This window comes from Parasteatoda tepidariorum, chromosome 3 (assembly GCF_982258835.1).
Source record: "Parasteatoda tepidariorum strain Cologne lab strain chromosome 3, Ptep-v5.0, whole genome shotgun sequence".
In the NCBI taxonomy this organism is placed as follows: domain Eukaryota; kingdom Metazoa; phylum Arthropoda; class Arachnida; order Araneae; family Theridiidae; genus Parasteatoda; species Parasteatoda tepidariorum.
In genome coordinates, this window is record NC_141757.1 from 14,316,286 (window position 1) to 14,342,451 (window position 26,166).

Genomic DNA, 26,166 nt, shown 5'->3' on the forward strand with positions numbered 1-26,166 from the left:
AAAGAAACAATTTCTGCGCTGTTGACAGGCCACTTCAAAAAGCCCAAGTACGCCTTTTTGAGGCGCTAGCGAAAACTTTTAAGAGCACACTTTTCTTACTCGACGGAGTAATAACCGCAACCGTGACTGAGGAGGAAAGTAATCTTTGCTACGTAAGAAGCAGTTAATACCTCAGAAAATCTAAAGCTGTTCAACTATTTTTTTTTCCTTCTTTCTTCTCAATTCTTGTGGGGTTACAATATTAGAACCGACAAAATATTTTTTTGCGTTTATTTATTTTTATTTTTCGTGTTAGGAAAAAAAAAATTTTTTTTTGTTTCTTAGCGTTAGAAAAGACAAATACGTAAGAAGGAGCCACGATGGCTTAGGGGATAGAGTGTTCGGCGTTCCAATGTGGCGAACCGGGTTCGAATCCCAGTCGATACGACTCGCACCGATCACAGTGCTGACGTGAAATATCCTCAGTGGTAGACGGATCATGGGTTTGAGTTCTCTTGCCGTCAGGCTAACCGTGGGAGGTTCTCGTGGTCTTCCTCTCCATGCAACTCAAATACGAGTTAGCTCCATCAAAAAGTCCTCCACGAAAGCTGATTAATGATGGTCCAACATAAGAATAGAAACTTGGTTTGTGCACGTGGAATCATCACGAATTTTCGTCATACAATCTCAGAAATCAAATGTTTAAACGATCATGGACCACCGTGATCTTAGTGTAGGAATTCGGACTGATTTATGAAGGTCAAACATGAAAAATCCCAAATTGTTTTGATGGTGTATTGCTGAGAATCAACAAGAACTCCCATTAAGTCATCATTGAAATATGGAACCATCAGGAACCTTCATGGATCATCATGATTTCTTGGTTCTACTTCTCTTGATGGTGAGGGGGAATAAAGTAGTAGTACCTTTCGTAGATGAAGGTTGACATTGTCGATAACTACTAGCCCCACATTGGTGACCTTCGGACGTGATGTGAACACGCCTATCTTGGCAAAAACGCCCACTTTGATATGAATACGCTTATCTTGACTGCAAGGCCCACTTCAATCAGAACACGCCTACTTCGATGGATAGTCCGCATTGAACAGTTGACTTGCATGGTCGATAACTTCTCATCACACAAACTGTATGAATACATTTAAAAAATCAAGGTTAAAATTGAATAACTCATTGCTAGCCGAACATTCCGTAATCAAAGTAATGTCCCCCAGATAACATGAGAGTTACTAGATTTTGACAAGCATGCGACACTCAATGGGAATTGTGACATATTTTTGTGAAATCACCTGTGACTTCTGCGATGTAGATTTGTGTATTTAAAGCTGTTACTATGTCTGCCTTTGGTGACGTCACCTAGGTGTCAACATGAGACCACATTGAGACATTTACATGTCACGATGTGCATATTCATGTCTCAACATGGTCACGGTGTGAGGAAACTGTGACTTATTTACTTCTCAAGGGGGTCACCGATTGATGAAGATGTGATTTATTCACGTCTCAACAGTGTCACCATGTGACAAAGATGTGAATTATACTCGCGTGTCATCAGAGCCACGATCTGGCAAAATTTTGACATTTACGTCTCAATAGGGTCACCGTGCGACGAAGCTGAGGAATGAATAAGTCACATTCTTGTCACATGGTGACATTACTGTGGCAATTATAAGTCTCATTGTGATCTCATGTTGACATCTGGGTGACGTATGAATGTGACGTCACAGTATGCGCACATTGTAACCTTTCAAGATCCACGCATTGACGTCACAGAAGTCACATTTAACTTCACAAATGAACATCTGTGACTATCGCATTTTTTTTTTACAATCTTGTAATTCTGCGATCTGGGATTATCCTTTGCTGTAGAAGGAGTTGTTTATCTTTCTCCAGACCTTCGTTTTATAAGCTCGCGCAGAACTTGATGTAAAAAGTAACAACAATGAAATAGAAGAATAATTTTGTCAAAAAATCTGTATTCTTTAGTTAAAATACTTTTTTTTAAGTACAGTTGTTTATTTTTCAAATACAAGTAATAATTGTTTCGTTACTATTAGCAGCTGATATGAGAAAAAGTTATTACGTAAAATTAAAAAAATTATATCTCTTATGAACGAAATCATATTTATACTGCCTTTAAGGAAAAGAAAACAATAATAAATGAGGAGCGAGTACTGAGTGGAGCTTTCAAGTATACTCAAAAATTTAAGTTATTTAACTTAACTATATATAAGCTAATATTTTTATAATAAATTTTTGTAATATAATATATAACTATTATTTTCATAAGCTAATATTACGCTAAATATTTTTTTATATTTATTTATTCACGTAAAAAGTAGGAAAAAAGCAATATTATTTAAAATTGCCATTAAGGAAATACTATAAAAAGAAAATACATTCATCGAAACTTTGAAAAATTTTCGTAATAAAGCAATTAATTTTCAATTTAATGCCATGTTATGAAACACAAATTTTATTTTATTTCTCAATTTTCACTCAACTTTATTTTCTCGATTATTTAAATCCTTTCGCTTTAAATATTGCCTACTGCACTTTTTTTTAACAATTTGTATGTGAATAATAAGAAAATCTCTTTGTCGTCAAAGAAATTCTTTAAGTTTTAATTATAAATTCGATGCATCAAATTAATATCCAATAATTTTTCAAGTGAAATCACAATGAAAGAAAACACTTTAATAATAAGAACTTTAAAGATATTTTTATCGTTTTGGAGCTCATTGAAGATAAAATAATTAAAATTACATGTTTTAAATTTTTTAACTTTTCTTTATTGTTTCGTATTGTATTTAAAATAGTTTACGGAAGAATTCTTGCAAAGCAAATTGTTTTGATCGTGGGTAGTGCTAATCTTTAAAAATCTAGACAAAGAGTTAGTCAGCGTTTTAGTTTTTTAAGTTCTTATCTGATATGTTTCAAATTAAAAAGTACATAAATCTTTACTTGTGCAATTCTTAATTTAATCTCATAATCAATATTTTATGCATTTTTCTTGTAAATAAAAATACATTTATTTAAAACGAAATGGAGGAAAAGACATTGTTTTATCAGATAAAGATAAAAATCACACTTACATAGAAAACTACCTTAGCAATGCATGTAAGCGTTGCATCAACAACAGTGCTCTAAGAAATTATAAACTTGATTTTATGCTTGTCAAGGCTTTTTCCTTTTTTTTTATGAATTCAATGAAACTTTGCCCTATTATTTAAAGCATGAAAATATGTGCTACTAATTATTTCGCAATTAAACTGATCTATGGAGCCGCAATTGAAAGGAAAATGAAACAAATTGGCAAAAACGCAAATTGAACAATTCACTTGAAGGAAAAAATAAAAATAATTGATTTTATACTTCAAGTTATTATATTTTATAGCCGTCATTGAGCAACGGCACAACTTTGGGTTTACAACTAACAATAAACTTCGAAACCATGTAATTTTGAACCCAATCTAGGAGAAAAGGGAACTTCTATAGCAAGTATTGTGAGGATTTTGCCTTCGTGGGGAAGTTTTTGATAGAACTAACTAGCATTTGCGTTACATGAAGAAAACCACGAAAACCTCCCACGATTAGCCTTGACGGCAAGAGGACTCTATGATCCGTCTGTCATTCAGGATATTTTACGTCAGCATTGTGATCGGTGCTAGCAGGGTGTGGAATTCGTATTGACCTGCCATTGCTGGGATTTGAAAACGCTTCACCTCATTGGAAGGCGAATAATCAATAATCACCAGACATACGAGGCTAGTGATTAATGTATTTTTTTCCGGATTAATATTTTTGGTTGCTTTTTAGGACATTATTCATGATTTTTGGTCATATTTTTTATTTTTTTTTATTTATTTCCCTTTTTAAATATTTTTTGCTTTCTCCAATAATTTTTTTTTTTAAGAATTTTACATTTTAAGATAACTTTTGCTTGTAAATTAATTTTTTCTACAGAAATGTAACATTGAATCTTGTTATTTTATATGTCCCCAAATAACGAGAGTTGGTGTTTTTAAGGGTTTAAGAATTTGCTTTTGGACAATAGGCAATCCTTCAATTTTAAGAATACCAAAAATCGAGAATTCGAGAAATCCTCTTTTGCGGTACGTTTTTGGATCTTTGGGCATGCATTTAACCTCGATAATGTGAAAATTCTTACCACTCCCTGTCGCGTCAGCTCATTTCGTAGTTTTAGAATCTTGTTTCATTTGTATGACTGCCGATTCCGAAGTTAACGACTTGAAATCTTCTCCGTAAATGTATCCTACCATGATCTATATCGATCGTTTGCCATAGTTTTATTCTAGTTTTGTTTTTCATCTACATTTACTTTCCTTTTTTTTCGTAAACACCTCCACGTTTTCTGTTTCAAATCTGTTTTGTTTTCCTTATTTACGCCTGAGGAACATTTCGTCACCTTAAATTTAGAAGCAACTGAAGCTTTTACATTATATCAAGTGCTACTAAATACCTTACCTAATATTATATACATTTATATCAATTGGTTAGTACAACGAATTTTAATTTATGCATTACGTAAATAAAATTTAAAAAAAAAAGGAAAAATTGTGATCGCCGGATTACGATCACTGGTTACACATTGATCAAATGATTTTTCCTTCTGGATTAACTCCGTTAAACGCCCCAACATTTCAAATCATGGCTTGCAAAAACTGTCTCAATTGATGTTTGTCGTCGGATTGGTTTTCATATCCTGCCTATGTACGTGTTTCAAGACATCACAAAATACTTTTCCTTCTTCAGCATTCATATTCATATTGAAATCACCGTCAAGCCAGTAATTACACGTTAATAATAAAAAGAATATAAAAATACTTTAAATTATTATTATGTAAATAAATGCCTGCGAGTGAAAATAAAGAGATTAACACCAGCTGTCGCCATAGCAACGCATGCAAAGACGATGTATGCGTACTGTTTACTATTTCTCTTGAATACAGTTGAAAAGTGTGATGACGTCCAAATAAGTTACGCACACCATCAAACCCAAAACAAGACCCATTTTGCCAATGGGTATTAAACTTTTGAAAGTCTATATTCCCGTCACTATGGGGAATATGAGCATGATATTTGAAGAAGAGGAGATCTCTAGGTCTATCTCAGTCACTGCAGAAACGAGTTTATTATGATAGATAATAATAAGAAAATAAATAAAACACATACTCGCCCTTGGTAAAGAACTCAAAAGAGTTTGGAAAATACAATTATAATTCAAAATTTGGTGACCAGCGGGATTGTCTGGTTTAAAGAAAGTTTTATCTAACATAATTTATGTTAATGCTGGCTAAATTAAACACATGATGTAAAGTTTTATTTACTTGGTTATGCTGACTTTTAGTTCAACAAAAGTGCCATTAAAAATTACTATTTTTCTTTAACCTTTTTTTTTTTTAATTTTTTGGCTTTAAAATGTATCATTTGCAGTTTTTGGTCGGTGTATTCTTTCAACTTTAAGAAATTTATAATAGTTACATTTTATTTTGCTTTGAGGTGAAAAACCTTACCAATAAAATGCATTGGGTTGTAACAGAATGTTTTAGTAGTTAACACGGAGATAATTAATAAAGCAAAAAAGTAATACTAATTTTTTTTATTATCCACCAAACAGTCTAGAGAGCTGATGTGCATATTTTTTGTTAAAAATTTTAACATATGTTGTACTGAGCATTTTAATAACTCAAATTTAATTTAAATAACAAATTCAGCAGGGTGCCCATCTAACACAAATGCGAAAAATTCCTCAAATCGCCCAAGATATGAAAGTTCAAACATGTAAAAAGCACAAATTAAATTCCCTCTCAATTGAGAAACATTACACATCGTCTTGATTTTTGACTGTATGATTAAAATACTTGATTTTCATATTATTAAAAAAGACACCAAAAGCGGTATAGTTTGATGTAAAAAAATAATGTTCTAAGAATGTCTTTAACCCTTCTAAAGAAGTTCATGACTTCGTAGGTTTGACATCAATATAATTTAGTAAGAGTCATAAAATGTACCCGTAAAATGTTTCTTTGTCCTCTTAATTTTTTTTTATCTGTATCCAAATTAATATAGGGTATACAGAGGAAACAATTGTGGTATAATTATCATTCTGTATTGTAATAATTTTTCTGGTAAAAAAATTTTTTTTAAATAATATTCTGCATTTAAAATCTTTATTTCAAAATTTTTTCCGTTCCTATGGTAACGGTGTACAGGGAAGTCTAGTTTTCAAAATTACAGTTCTTATTGCCACACACTGAGTAAATTTACAAAACTGAAAAGAAAATTCAACCAAATAAATAGTTTTTATGCAATGCTATAAGGTACCATGATAAAATTGTCAAATTTTACTGCCTTTACGAAATTTTATAGCATATTATAAAACCATATTTTATTGATAATTTTATCAAAATCATTACTAAAACACTTCGGTATAATTTCTGAGTTTTTCGGGGTGTTTTTATAAAAGCCAGAAGCACAGTGGGTTTTCCCACATTCTAATAGTTTTTGCCATTTTTTACTCAATGTATACTTTGTGCTGTATATTAATATAGCTGTCAAATACGGTCAAAATACGACAAAATACTTCACGGTCAAAATACGAAGTAATTTAACAAATAAATATAAATTTCATGTTTCGACACAGAGGAAGGTTCTTGTTTTTGGAACCGGAACTATATTATGCCCATTTTGGACATATTTTTTTTTCCAATGGCAGGCACTGAATTTGAATCTTTTGCCTTTACTATGCCAGAATTGTTGCTCATTTCGCGTTACCCAGTGGGCACCTGTGAACCAAAGTCACGGAGGCGAGCAACATTGCCCACGCCACACTGCCACAAATCCGTTTATAGGGTGGGCCACATTCACACATCATACACATAACAGAGGACAGCACAAAGAGAGAGAGAAACATCCATGCCCAGAGCGGGATTCGAACCCGCAGCCTATGGCTTCGCAGTCAGGCACGCTAACCGCTCGGCCACCTGGCCGGCTTTTGGACATATTATATATGTCCCTTTTGTATCTTCATTTTTGATTCTTCCGCGTTGTTTTGCTTTATTTATTCATCATCCTTAAATAGCATAATTCTCTGCTATTATCAAGCTTTTTTTTAATTTTGAATACTATTCCAAACTAACAGCTGTGTTTCTTTCCAATAATCTTGTGATATTACGGCATTGTATGAAAAAACATATTTGTTATTCAAGTTATTAACCGTTTTTTATTCACTAAACAGTAAGTTAGTTATATTAGGTACTTAATATTTAGTGCTTAATTATTACTTAATATTTAGGTAAAATCGTGAACATTCAACTTGAGCACTTAAAATGTTAAATTCAACACTTTGAACATAATTGTGATTTTACTTTTCGTACTATTGCTAAATAATATCTTTAGTGAGTTTTCATAGAAACCAAAATTTAAAAAGAAAAAAAAATTGCAATAGTCGAAAAGCGATCTTAAGTTGCCTATTGGCAAAATAGTTGTGGTCTAATTTTCTTTACCCATTCCGTAAGTTTAGGCCTTGGCATCGTTTCTTGTTTCAACTCTAACCTTTGGGACAGTGTCAATCAGTTTAGGACCCTCTTTATTTGTGATATTCACCTGAATTAGTATTGAAAATGATCTAGTTTGAACTGTAGGTCAGAATTTCTGATTATTAATTAAAAAAATAAAAACAAAAATATCGTTCAAATGATTAAATTCTCTTTTATTCACAACTCAAGAAGTATTTATGGGATCACTCTGGTCCCATATCTCAAAAATAAACACACCAACTTAATGCATAACAAAATTCGCGATCGCAACGCTCGAGTACGCCGTCTAGCGGGAGCCTGTAAATATCGGACATTAATTTATCACGTTTTCATTTAGTTCCATCAAAGTCATTGACTGAATCAGACGCCATTTTTTAGCAGCAAATAAGAAACAAAATTTCCCTAAGGAAAAGGCCGAAGAACTTAAAAATCTCCAGAATATTAGTAAATCTTTCAGGAACAGAACACGCCAAACATTTGAAGAAAAATTCCTCAATAATTTTTAATTTCTATTATCAACAAACTTGCAACTGATGACTTCCGATTTCGGATACTGTTACAGATGTGTGTATTAAGGTAAAATGCATTTCTTCCGTCTTCAATTCATTACGAATTAAAGTGAAGTCAACATTGCTTTCGTCATTCCAGTGAATAAATATGAATTCAGAACATACAGAATTGTAATAGTTATAGCATATTCTTCTTCGTTATAGAATAGTATATATTTCTGTATCCATATAATTCGGCAAACAACAATAAAAAATTATCCAAGTTACTTGAAATAGTGCCATTTGTGCTGATTCTTAATTAATTTAAATCGTTTTCTTGGTAAGTTTTTTTTAATTTTGAAAGAATAAGTTCAACTAGAATTCAGCTATTCTGTTTTTAGCTACATATTCAAATTCATATCAATTAAAAAATTTTGCTGTGTAGTATGTTATCTAAAAGTAATGAAGGTATAAACTATGTATCTATTATTTGAGAATAAAGTTTTCAAACAAGGAACTTATCATTTTGGAATTCTCCGGGAATCATAAATCACTTAAGTGCAATGATTTTTACAATAAAAAATTTGCTTGTAAATATTTTTTTTTTCATTTGATGATGGTTCTCTACAGAATGGTTTTTTACGTCTCATTAAGAACTATAAGAATAATAAAAAAAGAAACAATATGAAAGTTTTTATTTCAATGTTAAGAATTCTTAAAATCGTTTTTTTATCCTAAGAATTCTTTATTTTCCGTTTTTTAGTTTATAATTTTTTGATAAAAATTGTTCTCAAAATACTTTTGAAAAATTAAATGGTATAACATTATGTGTTTATGTATACTTCTTGTACATTCCAATGTTTGAAATAATATGATTCAGAAAAGTATGGAATAAAAATTAAGTACTTACGTATTAACGCCACTGCCGCTACAGATTTGGCGGTTTTTAAGTGCCGTCAATCTACACTTAAAATTTTTGCGACAATTCATAAAATAAAACACTTTATTTAAAATCAAAATAGTTAATCGGATTTCGGTGGAAAATGAGCCGATATAGAGTTTAGCATAGATTCAAAACAATCATATCGCCATATGAACTCTGATGAATGAGATTCCAAATGAAATAACATTTCCAAAACGTACGTTTACCAAGATAAAGTTTTATGTTGTGGGAATTGGTACATTTTCGTTTTTTCGGTAAAATATTTCCCTCCTGAAAAAATAAAATTGCATCTTGTTTTGTTTTTGGCAAATCCCAAAGACGAATTTTTGTAGCACTAAAAATGGCGACAAAAAAGAATTGTTTTTTTTTTTGTTTCGTCAGCATTCTTTATTTTACGTTTCTTAGTTTCTAAATAATGATTTTTATTGAAACTTGAAATTTTTTGATAAAAATTGTTGTCAAAAAGCTTTGTTTACAAAATTAAATTTCATAAAATTATGAGGCTTATGTATACTTTTTGTTCATTTTAATTTTTGAAGTAATATGATTCTTAAAACTATAGAATGTAAAGTTTAAATGGGCCTTTCATGTTATATCATTAAATTTAGTAATACTATTTCTCGGGCATTAGGTTTTAACTCATATAAGAATATACATATTTTTTTCTGTTAATGTACAAATATTTTTCCGATGTGTTTTGGATGTTCCTTCTCTAATAAAAAGAGATACCATTTTGTTTTCGGTTGTACAAGAAAGAAGATCAAGCATTTTTCTTTTTTAAATTTAATAAGCCACATTAAAGAAGGAACGTTGCAATGCTACACGCTACATTAACGACGTCTCCAGAGTAATTGAATGACGGTTCATATAGAAATCGCAGGTATGCGTCTCATACAACAACGCCCCCTATAGTTCGTTGCGATCGCGAATTAAAAGTGAAAAAAAATAATTCTAAAATAAATTATCAAACAGCAGTGGTCGCCATAGCAACGCATTCAATGACGACGCATGCGCACTGTTTACTATTACTCTTGAGTTAAAAAGTGTTATGACGTCCAAACAAAGTGCGCAGGCCATCAAACCCGAAACAACGCCTATTTTGACAATGGGTAATAATAATTTTTAGAAAAATAGTGTGGATGAATCTGAAATAGTTACCGAATATAAATTTTATTCAAATGTATTCAAAAATGAACTAGGTATTAATAAAATAAAGAAGAACTGGAATTTTTTTAAATTGAATAACATTTCATTTTTATCTAAGAATTTGATTATCATTAAGAAGTAAAAAAGCATGGTGAAGCAATTATAGTGTTTAGTGGGCAAAGCGAGCAGGGAGCAAATCACCACAGCTCTTAGGAACAATAATAATTCTTGTTCTCATTTTGTCACACAACCCTCATTTTAAAGTCAACACAACTTGGGTGAGTATTTTCTCATTGTCTACCTTGTGCTTTCAAAACGTAAGTTCTCAGCCGTAGCTCTGTCCCTTTTAATTGTAAGGTTTCTCTAAAATGCTCGCCAACCATCGCCAGAGATGTAACCACGATAATTCATCTTCCTATAAAGCATGTTATGTGAAAGTGCACGTTTCAGAAATTGTCCAACCCTGGCTCCAATTAATCACGCCGTTGCATTTGAGTGGATTCACTTGTTGATGGTTTGTGTTTAATTGGAATACCACAAATGTAATGTGCACTGAAAGTTTTTGCGTTAAAGCCAGGTCCCGCTGAGAAGCGTCATTAACGGAATAGTTTTGCTGGACTAATGATTCTGTCGTTGCAAATATAGGTGTCTTATTTGCTTGGATTACCAGTGAAAGCGTATTTTACGTTTAAAATTATTTGGTGGCATGAATACATTATATAATTAGAAAAATAGATTATTTATTTGCTACTTGTTTGGAATAATTGTTATTTCGATAGAGCAGTTTAGAATGAACATGTGGTTATTAGTATGATAAGAATAATTTGATGATATAATTAAACAGTTGTTTCTCAAATTTAGACATGCATAACGTAACATTCACATTTTAAAAGAAATGCTACTTTTTTCTATTAATGTAACATAAAATGGGACTTTGTTGCAATTAATAATTCTAATAAATAATTATTTTGTTACAATTAATAATTCTAATTATTTGAATACATTAATGTAACAAAAAATGGGATTTTGCTACAATTAATTATTACAATTAATAATTCTAATAAATAATTATTTTTTTACAATTAATAATTCTTATTATATGAATACATTATATAATTAGAAAAATAGATTATTTATTTGCCACTTTTTTTGGAATAATTGTTATTTCGATAGAGCAGTTTAGAATGAACATGTGGTTATTAGTATGATATGAATAATTTGATGATATAATTAAACAGTAGTTTCTCAAATTTAGACATGCATAAGGCAACATTCACATTTTAAAAGAAATGCTACTTTTTTCTACTAATGTAACAAAAAATGAGATTTATATTATAAAGGTAGATGTTACTTTATTGTAAAACACTAAGGAGATAAAATGTAGTGAGTTTTTAGTTATGCACTTTTTTGAAGAAAAAAATAGAAATGAGTGCTTTCAAATTGAAAGAAAAATGGATAAGCAAGTATTATACTAAGTACTATACTATAGTGTTATACTATACCTTATTTCTTTGATTGTCACCAGCATAAAAAATATGTCAAAAAGTAATTATTTGACACATAGGGGAAACTTTTTAACATAATTTTTGGGAGTTGAGGTACGAGTACTTCATGCCATCTGTACTTTTTTGCCCGAATTTGTGTCAAAAATGAAAATAAATAGGTAATCCGTATGTATGATTGTATTACGTAACAGCATAAAAAGAGCAGAATTTGTTTTTTCACGTTAGAACAACAATAACACAATTCCATTTCAAAACCAAGCTATAAATAACTCATAACATTTTGCTGCGGAAGGATTAAAGTGAAAATATTTGGATAAACTTTTCAAACTTGAACGTATGTTAAATGATATGCTTGCGAGTGACGTAGTTTGGGTATCTCAATCCTGATAGGCTGTTGAAAAGTTGTATTTGTTTAGGTACGGAACTGTTCTTTTCATTCTGTTTTGAGTAAACTAAACCCGTCAAGTATCAATTCTCTTAAGTGATACATTCTATATTCTTACACAAAGATTCTTTCACAGGAATTTCAATTATTTCACTATCTATTTCTTATTTAACACAAAGAGGTAGAACATAAACAATTTAATTAAGCATCGAAGTTGCCAGTTACACAATACAAAAATAAATCACGGTTTCAACAAAATTCATTAACAAATAATAAATCTAAGTTAGGTAAAAAAATGTAGACGAAAAAGATTTATATTTCAGCAAATTTGATGTGCAATACGGAGCTGTATTTAATTAACACCACGTTAATTAACATTTTAACTTACGCGAGGAAATTTAGCTCAACTTAAACACGCCATTTTGCTCAGGAATGATAAACTGCAGCTGACGTCATAGCTCTCAAGTATGGGTATCTGTGATCTCCTTGAATTGCAAGTACCCAATAGCAGGGGCGGATCTACTTAAGGGCTTTGTGGGCTGCAGCCCAGGGCCCCGTGGATACAAAGGGCCCCAGTCCCCACTGAAAACAATCGGTGATATTTTGAATTTAAAAAAATATCTAATATTTAAAAAAAAACTATTATAAGGTTGGCAACCCTGAGATCAATCAACCCATGCATGTGCGCGTCTATCGAACGGAACGGGGAATTACCTGTCGCTTGTTTTTGATCAGTGTATTTTTCGCGTCTATTACGGGGGACTTCCCGCAGCGCCGCTTAACTCCCGACGTAATTTTTTCTTCCGCACTTCTGTTCTCATCGTCCAAGTGTCAAACTTGTTTAGTTTACTAATAACTGTCTTGACTACCATCAACCCTCTCATCCCACTGAAAACTATATTGGTGTACAGCAAGAGGATGGTAATACCGAGGCGGAAAGAAATTTAGAGAATATTAAGTTTGAGTTTGAGAAATATGTTGACGTGGCTTGTGGCCAGAATTGCTAAATAATGATTTTATTAATGACATACTCTCACATGAAATGACTGACTTTCAAAATAAACATCCAAAAAATATATATTCAGCTTCAATAAAGAAATACAAAGAACAAAACAGAACATTTTCAAATAGGTATTTCATTAAGAAAATAAAAAATGGTCAGTCACTGGAAAGATCTTGGTTATGTTATTCAACCAGGGTTGGTACTATTTTTTGTTTGACTTGCAAACTTTTTTCTAAAATCCCTTCTCAATATAAAACTGGATTTTCTGATTGGAAACACATAGGAACTTGTTTAGAAAATCATGAAAATTCTAATGAACATGAGAAATCAATGTTAGTGTGGTTGACACGTGAAGACAACAAGTTAATTGTGTCATTAAAAGATTTCGTGAACAGCATAAGGCACCAATCAGATCAGAAGCTAAAGGAATATGAAGAGAAAGCTAAAAAATTAAGTACTAGTGTGGGAATAGACTACAATGACATAAACAAGAGACGCATTACTCCAAAATTTTTAGATAAGTTTACAGATAAATTCCCAGTATACGGCGCAGAAAAATTTAAAAGAGGCACGCGTTGATAAGTTGATTATGGATTTAAATAAAAGGAGCGAAGTCTATGAGATGTATAGCAAGAAATTCAAATTTTTAATGGATTTGCAAGACAAAAATATGGAAAACATAGATCTGGAAAGTGCACGTAATATTGTTGATTATTATCCAGATGACGTAGACGAGCATTTAGTGAATGAGTGCATTAAGTTAAAATCTTATTTACTTCAGTCTAAGCCTGAGTCTTACAACACCTCTTGCAGTGAAATTTTCATGCTAATTTATGAAGAGAAATTTGTTGATGTTTTCTACACTATCATTCTATGATGTTTCTATGCTACACTATCTTAAGGATTTTTTTTAACTTTGCCAATCACTAGCTGTGAAGCTGAGCTCTCTTTCTCCAGGATGTCATACATAGAAAACAAATATAGGACAACAATGTCGAACCATCGACTAAATCATTTATCAGTTCTTTCCATAAATTGTGATTTAACGAAGGACTTATAATGCGCTGAACAAATAAAGGAATTTGCACCACAAAAATGCAGAAAGGTTGCTTTATAATTTATATAACGTAACTACACCTAACCTATCAATTTCTTTTGCAATAATGTTGTACAGTTGCTGTTTGTATAGACAAATAAAAATAAATAAGTGAAAAAATTAATAAAATTATTTTATTGTCCTATTTTTTTCTATATACTTATCTACATCAATAGAAAACAGCTTTTTTGACAAAATGGCTATTAGGGCCCCAAAGTAGTTTCAGCCCAGGGCCCCACAAAATCACGATCTGCCCATGCCCAATAGTAATCTTTCCTTTTCATTTAAAAAACAACCAATCACAATCTGAGTAAACGAAATATGTGCAATTAAAGAAAGAATTGCTCGTGACAAACTTATTGTAGGGAGTTTATTACAAGAAAATTATTCAATGTAATATTTTGTTTCGCTTTTTTGCAGCTCAATCACATTCCAATACTCGCCAAAGTCCCTCATTTTTGCACGAACCACCGAGCCGGCATGAGTTTTTGAATAGCACCGGAGCAATCATTCCATGCACAGCTTTTGGTAGTCCGAGTCCTGTGGTCAGATGGCTGAACAATGATGGTACAGCAGCTGTCGATATTCCAGGCCTCCGACACGTCCGTCTTGATGGATCACTAGTCTTCCAACCATTTCGAGCCGACCAGTACAGACAGGACGTCCACGCCGCCACTTACAGGTGTACTGCCACAAACAGCTTTGGAACACTCGCCAGCAGGGATGTCCATATAGGAGCCGGTAAGTGACCGAACATTGCTTTTGGAAAATTTAAATTTTACAATTGAAACAGTGTTTTTTTATTAATTATATTATCTTCAATCAGAATATTTATTCATTAAAAAAAAAATGAACGATGTTTGATTAATGCTGGAGTGTTTTGATTAATGCTGGTCTACTGGAGCGTGACTTAAATAGTTAAAACTGACACAACAGATGTCGTATTTAATGGGTAATAAAAAATTAAATTAGCTCTTCATCTTAGACTAATTATTTTCTTTGTAAACAAACTATTTTACGTTAAATGCTCTCTTTCAACGGAAAATATTTATTTGTTATAAAGTTCTTTTTTTTGCACTTAGCTGATTGCATTATTTTTTACTGTAAAATATTCATTGAAATGAACGTTCATATAAAATATGCTTTTGGATATTGAAAATCTTATTGTTACAAATAAGGCAGAAGAGAGCCGCGATGGCTCCGGTAATAAAGCGTTCTCCTTCCAATGAGGTGAACCGGGGTTCGATCCCGGCGATGGCTGGTCGGTACGAATTCCGCATCCGGCTTTCACCGACCACAGTGCTGACGTGAAATATCCTCAGTGGTAGACGGATCATGAGCTAGAGTCCCATGGCCATCAGGCTAACCGTGGAAGGTTCTCGTGGTCTTCCTATCAATGTAACGCAAATTCGGGTTAGTTCCATCAAGAAAGTCCTCCAAGAAAGCGAATTCCTCCCAATACTTGATCCAGGAGTTCAAAATTACAAGGCTACGTAGTTGAACATTAGAAGCCGTAAACTTAAAAATGAGGTAGGCTGTTCAACGACGGTTATAAAATAAAGTAAAAGTAAGGCAGAGGGAGCCGTGGTGGCTCAGGGGTTAAAGCCTTCGCTGTCCGATGAGGTAAACCGTGTCTGAATCCTAGCAATGCCTTATCGAAACAAATTCAGCTACTGGCTCGTACGAACCACAGTGCTGACGTAAAATATCTTCGCGGTAGACGAATCATGGGTTAAAATCCCTTTGCCGTCAAGAAAACTATGAGTCTTTTCGTGTTTTTCCTCTCTATGTAACGCAAATGTGGGTAGGTTCCCTCAACAAAATCCTCCACGAAAGCAAATTTCTCCTAATACTTGATTCAGGATTTCCTTTGCCTTCTGGATTGGGTTCAAAATTACAAGGCTACCGAGTTGAACCTAAATTTGGTTGGCTGTTCAACGATGGTCATAAAAATATATGAGATAGAAGGAACCGTCGTGACTGAAGAGTTAAGGAATTCGCCTCCCAGTGAGGTGACCCAGGTTCGAATTCTAGTGGAGGCTGGTTGATATGGATTCTACTCGCACTAACTCCAGTGTTTTTCCTTTAATTTTTCGCTTTTAATTTTTTTCTTACAGAAACTGCTCTGTTTTGTAAAATATCCACGTCAATTTAAGACAGCAATTTAATGGGCCTAATGAAGAAATTAATCTGTTACTCATAAATGTCTAATTAAATTTATACACATATGCTATTTATACCATTCTATTTGCTTGCTGAAAATATCTGATGCAGATTTTTTTTTAAAAATAAATTTAATCTTACTTCATTCTCTTCCAGTTTTCTTGATTTTGAATTTTTCCCTAGCCTAAGATTGTTTGAAGACATACAGTTTAAAAGTGATTTTGCTTAAAATGCAGGGATTTAACTTCCTTTACATGAAAAGTATTTGAAATAAAAGGATCAGTTGTTTTCTTGTTTTCGATTTCATTCTAAGCATTTTTTGATTTATTCTTATAACGCACAAGATTGAAGTGTAAAAGTAATTTCGCTTGGAAAGTAGTTAAGATAGATAGTTTCTGTGCATTGAGAATAAACGACATATGCACTTTTGGCGTAACTACCACTACAATTATTAAATACCAAATCACTAGTATATAAGACATGCTTACTTGATTCCATCAACAGGTACCTTTTGATAGATAAAAGTCGACATAGTCAATAATTAGATCCCCTCAGTAGTGATCCGTACGTGAAAAGAACTTGCCAATATTGCTCGATGGTCCACATGATTTGCTTAAAAATATATTGCTCAAAGAAAAACAAATCCGATGAAGTAAATAAAGTCTCCCGGTTAATAAACAAATATGAAAAAAAAATATAATGAGCAAATTGATATAAATAAAAAATAAATAAATACAGAAAAACCCAGCATGATTGAACTAGTGGTACACATTCATCGAATTCTATCACAGACAAAAGTTTAGAAGGGGAGTAATGCGGCGTAACTAACACTACAATTATTAAATACCAAAGCACTAGTATACATATATGGCAACGTTACTTTTGAAAAGTAACGAGTAAAAGTACAAGTATTTTTAAAAAAAGTAACGAGTAAAAAGTAAAAAGTTCTTATTTTAAAAAGTAACGAGAAAAAAGTACAAGTAAAAGTACAAGTACTAAACAAAAAAAGTAACGATTTAAAAGTACATTTCTAGGTAATCGATTCAAAGTAACCTAAAATTTTATTGAATAATATTCTTAAGTTCTTTAATGTTTTTGCAAAATTGTTGTTTTTTATTTAATTATTTTTAATTTTGAAAGTTATGGATATTAATTTATTTTTAAATTCGGAAGAATATTATAATATAATTTCATAATATAATCGTATAATATAATTTTAAAGTCAAACATAATTTTAATATCAAACTTTTCATGAATTTGCACGAAAAAGAAATTTTATCAATTAATTTTAATTTTTAATTTATTATTTTTATTTATTCAAATTACCATTGATTTAAAATTGTTTTACTCTTTAGAAACGCGTTTTAAAAGCACAAACATAAACAAAGCAAACACGGGGTTTCAGATAGCTTTGTGATCTTTGAGCTAATAAAAAATAATTAAATGTGCAGTATAAGTTGAAACAGAAGGTATTTAAACACGAAGTTAGCTGTGAATGCATATATATTGCACATTAATTTTATAAATCAAAAAAACATAAGCATTTTTTTTAAATTTAATTTTTTGTTTTTTTAAAAAGCTTACCGAGTTTTAGAAAAAAGTAACGATTTCATTCGATATTTCCGTTACAAATACTTGTACTTTTTCCCTAAAAAAGTAACGAAAGTACAAGTAAAAGTACTAAATTTAAAAAGTATCGAAGTACAAGTAAAAGTACGTACTTTTTACTTGTACCGGCGGTACAAGTAACGAAAGTAAAAGTACTGCCATATATGCTAGTATATAAGACATGCTAACTTGATTCTATCATGAGGTACCTTTTGATAGATGAAGGTTGACGTAGTCGATAATTAAATCCCCTCACACTCAATTAAAAAAATCATTTTTTTAATGCTCAACATAAGTTCCAGTTGCGTAGACGTAGTAAAATATTTTTAGTTTCTTTATAAACTTCAGGTCATATGAAATCACATTTATTCGTCTCGTGATTTTGTCTTAAAGGCCGGTGATCATATATGAACGGAACATCATATATGAAACGAGTCTTTCTGACTTAAGCTGCACGATATATCACTTAAGTGGTTTAAGTACAGAACTCTCGTATTTGTATGTATGTATATATACTCTTGAGTACGTAGTGCAACACCTCCCAGAAAAGAGAAGGGCCTCAGCACTGATCAATTTAGTAGTCCTACTTAACGAACATAAACTTCGCAGTGGATGAAAAATAAGAAAGATATCACTACGTTCAGACTACTTAGATATGCAGTAATGAAAAATATGAAAGATGTCATTAGTTCGAACTACTAAAGGATCAAATTTCTTGTTACTCTTTCTGAGGCCATCTCTCTTCTAGTAGGTATTGATTTGTAGGCAGGGGTAAGCACTTTTTTGCTCCGGTCCTGAAGGTTTAAAAGGGAACGTTAATATCGAACAACTATATTACTCACAAAAGTTAAAAGTAAAAGATCACCTATTTTAATACGTTTTATGTAAGTTTTAAATGCAATACTTTTTGGCTGAATTTTCATACACTTCATCAGCTCATGTTTATGAGTCTTCACAAGTTCCAGAGCGAATTCCGAAATGTCTCTCTAACTATACTAAATGGCAATTATAATTTACTTTCTTGCTTTCTCATTTACCTTAATTCCTATTCCCTTATGTAACAGCCTCAGAAGTTATCGCCAAATACTTCAGGCAGGTTCCACAATTGCTCATTATAAATCCGACAAGCACGGAATCGCCGATGCGAAGTTTTCGCCAGTCAACACTTAACTTCGCCAAACGTCCTTTCATAAATCCAAAGGTAACTTGTCGTCTAAATTGCAATTTCTCCGAAGTCATTTACTGTTTTAACTTCTTGAAACGCTTTAACATCCGAGAAGTTTTAAGCTCAGGTGATAAATTAAAATTCCTAGTTGTAATTGAGTCAGCAGGGAGAGACGTTGTGCTTAGGAAGCAAAAGAAAGTGTCGTTAAACCGGGGGGATTAATTATCAAAACCTGGGAAATTGGATCCTTTGGTTCAACAAATCGTAAAAGTATTTTGCAAACTGTCGCTTTTGCAAAATACTTATTCAATCTCTGGAGAGGGGAATATAATTCGAAGGAATTCGTATTTTCAGCAAATTAAAATAATATTCCCACCAAACCGGAAAAAAGAAAATACTTATGGACTTTTCATTTTAAAATCAATAAATCAGCCAGTCAGTTTACAAATTTTAGATTTTCCTTTTTGTATTTATTTTATACTGCGCTGCTAAAATGTTTTTGTTTAGCCATGTGACAAGGCACTGAAAAATGGCTAAAAAGCAGATTTCGTTTCCCAACTCTGGCAAAATAAGATATTTTGTTAAAATATAATTTGAGAGCATTTGTTAACTATATAACAAAAAGTTCTCCAAACAATATGTGTATCTTAATATTTTGCACCATATTAAAGTAATACTTCAACATTGACAATTCATAGATATTTGAAGCGGTTTGGATAGTTTTTCCAAGAAGATTGGAGAAAAATTTTGTTTAATTATATAATAAAGTTACAAAATATTACATGTTGGTACTAAATTCTATAATGTTAATAATATAGAATTTAATCTGCGCTATTTTTAAATGGAAACCAGAAAAATTATATTTTATTACAATTATTAAACAGCATGACTTTATGTGTATGCATGATTATTAATTTTTATAAAAAAATTAGAACGAATATATTTACCATTAAATAAAATACATAAAACTAAATTGTATACCTATTATATAATCTGATTTAATGTTTTATTAGTATTTTATAAGTATTTATCTGAGCATTATAAAAATAGTTGATAAATTTAAAACAAATTATTTCACAGCAAATTTAATTTCAACTTAAAATAAGAGAAAAAAAACTATTATTATTTTATGAAACAAATTTATTATTAAATGCTTATTTCGAAAAAATAAGCATTATTTAAATAATTAATCTTTGTTTCTGAATCTATTTCAAAAGTTCGATTTGCGAAATTCTTTTTTTTTTTTGTCCATTACAAATTTCACAATTAGCACAGTATCATTATTCAGAATAACGAAACTAGTAACAAAACTGTAGTTATTTTGGCAAGGACATACAATGTTTTTTAACAAACCAGCTGATACATAAGCAATAGTTTTTCAACATACGCTTATATTTTACTCATCCATCCCTGTTTAGCTGCATAAAGGAGACTAATACGCTTTTTATACGATAAATGTATGCTATATAGTCTATTCTCTTAATTCGGCATACTAAAGCATATTTGGGTATCGCTCAGCTGATGTAAAATAATTAGAAAAGAACTCAAAATAATTAAACAGTTAAAAACTATACTTCCATACTACAATAGAAAATAAAAAAAATGAAAATTATGAAAAAATATGACAACCGAAGCTGACGTCTTCAGGGGGTACCAGCTCCGGAAGTCGTAAATGCAAAACCTTTTCTATCGAGAGAGCGCGACAAATGTCAAAATTGCTCTCTCTGCACCCAATAGGTTTTGGCAAAGTCCAGGAAGAGAAACAAAATACAATGCAAAATGTAAAATACATTAAGCAAATACCAAAGTTTAAAATCAAGACAAATACATAAGAATGAAACACTCAAAAACGTACTTGAAAACAAACTCTATAACCAAACTACACACCTGACTACCAAACAACAATCTGCATATCAAATAAATGGGGACGTAGTTTTTTCGTTTAGTTGTTGTTTGGTAGTCAGGTGTGTAGTTTGATTATAGAATTTGTTTCAAGAACGTTTTTGAGCGTTTTATTCTTATGTATTAGTCTTGATTTTATACTTTTGTATTTGCGTGATGTATTTCCCATTTTGCATTGTATTTTTTCGCTTCCTGAACTTTGGCAAAACCTTTGGGGTACAGAGAGAGCAATTTAGACATTTGTCGTGCTCTCTCGATAAAAAAGGTTTTGCATTTACGACTTCCGGAGCTGGTACCCCCTGAAGACGTCAGCTTCGGTTGTCATATTTTTCCATAATTTTCATTTTTCCATTTTTCATTGTTTATGCTGATGTAAAATAAATTATACTCTGAGCAATGGAAATAAATTTTCTCATTGTACATTGGTTTCAGCTGAATTTTCTTATTGACAATATCATTTTCTTCTACACAGCAGGCAAGAAAAAAAAGAAAATTGAGTAATTTTTTCAGTAAATTGTGAGTTGCTGGAATCGGAATATAACTTAAGAATGGGGATTGCGAAATATTAATTAAAGGTACTTCGAGTATAGATCATTTAGCATCGTTATCATTATCCTGTTAAATGTTTTATTCTCAAGCTTAAAAATGGCATTTCGTTTGTTTCTGTTGATTGACTTGAATTTAAATATACTGGCTTGGGATTGGCTAACACTGGCTGAGGGTAGTTATACTGCAGCTGTTGCTCAGATGCAAATCAGTCGCACATATTGGATTTTTTTTTTTTTTGGCCTTGTCTGAATTGAAATTTTGAATAACTTTAAGAAGACTTATGTTACTAAGAAAAAAACTTTTATGATATTCTGTTCCTATTCCGCTAATTTTAATTCAAACACATTGTTCGTTTTTTTCATTCTTTTTTGTAGGAGCTTTAAGCAAACCATTACTGGCATTAAACGACAAGCAATTTTCTCTATCTAACGCTATCGTGAAACATTTACAGACATACTCTTCGGGGTACTTTTCGGTTGGCCGGAAGATAGCGAAAAGTCGCCAAAAAAAATTTAGCTTAACCAAGTTAATTTTTTTTCTTTTTTGTATTTGATTCATTTCGTAAACACACAGAAATTAAATAAAAACAATTAAATAAAACAAAAAAATAAATAAATAAAATAAGATGAATTTCCTGCTCCTGGTTAACCGAAAAGTACGATTTTCTTTTAAAAAAGAAAAAGTGTTTTGAAAAATACTCATCAATTACAATCAATACTCATTAAAAATATAATCAATACTCACCATAGTTTCCCGACAGATATAAAACATATAAATTTACATATATGTGTGCAAAGCTGTTTCCAGTAGTTCATTGGGTGAATGATATCTCAGATTCCATTTTAGGCATTATATATTTCTTAGCTTTTAAAATTTATTTAATATCATGAATTTAATTATTATTAGCAGTTTTAATACTGCCATAATTAAAGTTAATTTTTTAAAATTTTTATCAAATCTCTTTTAGAAAAGAGAATATAAATACTATGCGTTACATTTATCAATGAGAAATTATCATTCCCTTATTGATAAATGTAACACACAGGCTTTTTAATTCGATACAAATGCATTCACTCGTTAATTCACTTTCGTAAGTAATCGAATATTAAAATTTATTTTTTATTTTATTTTAGTTGCTTTTTTTCAAAAATATTTCGGTTTCAACGTTATAATAAAATAAACTATAACGAACTTTTTGGTGATTAATTAGTAGCCAGATTAATTAAACCTTAATAAACAACACATGTTTGGAGTTACTTTGACTACATAATCTATCAATAACTCTCCAAATTTTGGATCTCTGTCCATGCCATGCTCTTAAGTGTCCGTTAGCAACTATGCAGTCTCAGAATTGGAAATTTCAGATTCCTTGCTTTAGGACTGGGTCTGGGGGTTGGATGTCCGATGGCCCCTCAGTCCGACCTTTGAATGTGTTACAAAAGAATGGATGTCTAAAAAGTAAACGGTGATCGTCTGTCTAAAAGGGATTCAACGTAATATTTTTTTTTTGTTAACATAATATGCATTTCTTAGCAACGAAACGAACTTTTTATAAAAAAAATAGCAATTAACTGGACTTACCAATTGAGCTATCATTATTTTAAAAATCTAATTATTTCATGAATAATTTTTGCATTATATCTACATATAAAAGGTACAATGATTAGTTCAGATGAATTTTAAAAGAATGAGAAATTATCCATAACTATAATTCTGAAATTCGACCAGACAAAAATACCTTGTCCATCATTCCCTTTTACTTTGTTTTCTTGTATTTCGGTAAACTTTGGCTCTCGACCCATCAAAAAATATAATCCGTATTTATTAACCATCTAGCAAAGTTAGATATCAGGGACTCTACTACTAACCAATGTGTTTAAATCGGTGGGCATTTCAAAACAACATTTTAATGAAAATATATTTTTCGCCTCAGCTCATAATGCTTAATACATTTTTAATCATATAATAATTAAACTTTACAAAACTACACTAAGAATTGGAAAGATTTACAATTTGTATCATGCCCGTTCAATTGTACGAAAAAGAACACAAAATAAACATGAAAAAGAAATATTTTAATTTATTTTTTCATTAAATATTTACCTATCTATCTATCTTAATATATATATATATATATATATATATATATATTAAGATAAGATGTAAAATCTTAATTATCAGGTAATACTATAAAACATTATTGTTTTTACACGGCTGAAACCGGTTTACACTTGTTTATGTTCGTGCATCAATTAGCTAACATTGTAATGCAATAAATTAAAAATAAATACAAATAGGAAGTATATAAACATCTCCTGAATAAAAAATCCATTACATGTATGCGTAAATATTAAAATATAGCATGTAAACTCGTGTAAAACATGTAATTATTAAAAAAAACTACTGTGCGTCTAATAATTTGGTCTAATTATTACAATATACTAATATAATACCTGATATAATAAATATTCTTTATTTATATAATATATCGTCTAATTTATCCAATCGTCGAATTTACATTATATATCGCCTAATTCAACCAATTGAAACACGAACGTAAACACGTGGAAACCGGTTTCAGTCGCGTTAAAACAATAAAGCTGTACAGTATCACCGAATAATTGAGATTTTACAAAGACTCTTACAGTGCGTCTAATAATTTGGAAAGGTATTGTATATAGATAGATATAGATATATATGCATATTCATACATAACCTATGTTCTAACATTCTCGGTTTATAACTAAGGATATTCTATACCCGTGATTAAAATTTGATGAAAAATTGTATCAATTTACCTTTGTATCCGGTGATAAAAATATATCCACGAACGGAATTGTCGAGCTCAGAATCAATAATTCTGAGAGTAACTCTTCTCTCGAATCGATTTCCCTGAAACAGAATCCTAAACAAAAGCCAATCCTCTGAAACACGTCCATTCACGTCCATTCGCCCCTGTAGTTAATGTCTCGATTTCCCTTTACCGTCCAATTGCAAACGGTAGGGTCAATTTATTAGAGCCTATGCAGCTATTTTAGGTCATTTAGTGATTGCTAAGTGATGAGTAAATCGCGATGGGGGATCCCGAAACCTGAAACTGAGGGTTTCGGTGTTATCGCCACAAAACCTTACATAATTAATTTCTCCCTCGGCACCAAGGTTATCATAAATTAATAATTTACAGTTCGTGCAGCGGAAATCTTGAGGCAAAGGGAAACTGTGATTAGATAAAGTTAATAATTTTTAAAGATATTCATTGCTTTCTTTAAGGGGGTCATGGTACCCTTGCAATAATTTTTTTTATCTTTAATAACTGTATAATCATTCATTTTGTGGATGCTTTACATGCTCATTTAACTTATGATTAATAATTTATCATTAAAAAATAGTTAAACGGTTAATTTTTTTTAAATTTAAAGAAAAAAAAATTTTAATTTAAATTTTTTAAAATTTTTTTTAATTAAAATTTGAAATTTAAATGTTTTTTTTTTTAAATTTAAAAAAAAAATGAAGGAATTCTAAATTTTTAAATCCCCAAGTATTTTTTACATTAACATATTTTCAAAAATAATTTTTTTTTTATCAGTGCTTACAATATTCATCTTAAAAATTTTGTGCATTCGACTGTTGATACATCAATTAGAACATTTTTTATAGATTATTTTGTAAAAAAAGTAGAAAAAAGAGGTTAAAAATTCCTGTTAGGTTCTCTTAATTCCTGTTAGGCTTCGGACTACTCCGTAGCCATGTAATTTTGAACCCGATTAACTAGGGAACTTCTGAATCAAGTATTGGGAGAAATTTGACTTCGTGGAGGACTGTTTGATAGAACTAACTCGCGTTTGCAAGAGACTCTAACCTATGATCCGTCTACCATTAAGGATATTACACTTCAGCACTGTGATCGGTTTGAGCTGGATGCTGTTTCGTATCGACCAGCCATTGCTGGGATTCGCACCCGGTTCACCTCATTGGAAGGCGAACGCTCTATACCCTGTGACATCATGGCTCTTCAGTATGATATAAGCTGATTAAGTTGAAACGAGTACTGTAGAATCAAGTAATGTAAATATTAATTTGCAATGTAGCATGGTTCAACAAGGCACTTCATTAGGAAGAAGCATATCTGAATGAGATTATGGTTCAAAGTAACGATAATTGTTTCTTATTATTTTTTTATTATATTGAAATAATTTATAATACGACCATCAATTTTATTTATGGTCATTTATAGTATTCTTTTATCCTTTTTTGTGTTTTAGTTTATTGTTGGCGACTTGGCGTTTTTTCTAGATCTGTTTCGTCTTCCTCATTTTCGCCTAGGGCATTTCGTCTTGTGAAGGGACGTTTTCTTTCCTTTTTTCATAAGGATTCGAAACATGTTTTTTTTTTCTCCAGATTTATGAATTTCGAAACAAATAAAGTTTTTTACATCAATTATTTCTTTTTGTTCCAGTTTCTTTGGAGTAATCATTTCGACTGTTAAAAAATATAAAATACTGCTTATTTTCACCTCTGATTTAGCAAACATATTCATTGATCATCATTGCAAATATTCGATTAGATATTCAGTATCGAGACACTTGTTTATCTTACCACCCTCCTTTTGCTTAAATTCGAATTGGACGTTGAGTAATTCTTATTATTTTGCTTT

General features: G+C 31.2%; 1 protein-coding gene across 2 annotated transcripts in view; it reads left to right on the top strand.

The window, feature by feature from the left end:
- Nucleotides 1-26,166, top strand: part of LOC107453534 (cell adhesion molecule Dscam1) — a 132,213-nt gene that overhangs the window by 7,232 nt on the left and 98,815 nt on the right. For both annotated transcript variants that reach the window (XM_071185813.2, XM_071185867.2), the window contains exon 2: nt 14,546-14,866. In XM_071185813.2, the coding sequence (XP_071041914.2) occupies nt 14,546-14,866 (321 nt within the window). The remainder of the gene's footprint in view (nt 1-14,545; nt 14,867-26,166) is intronic.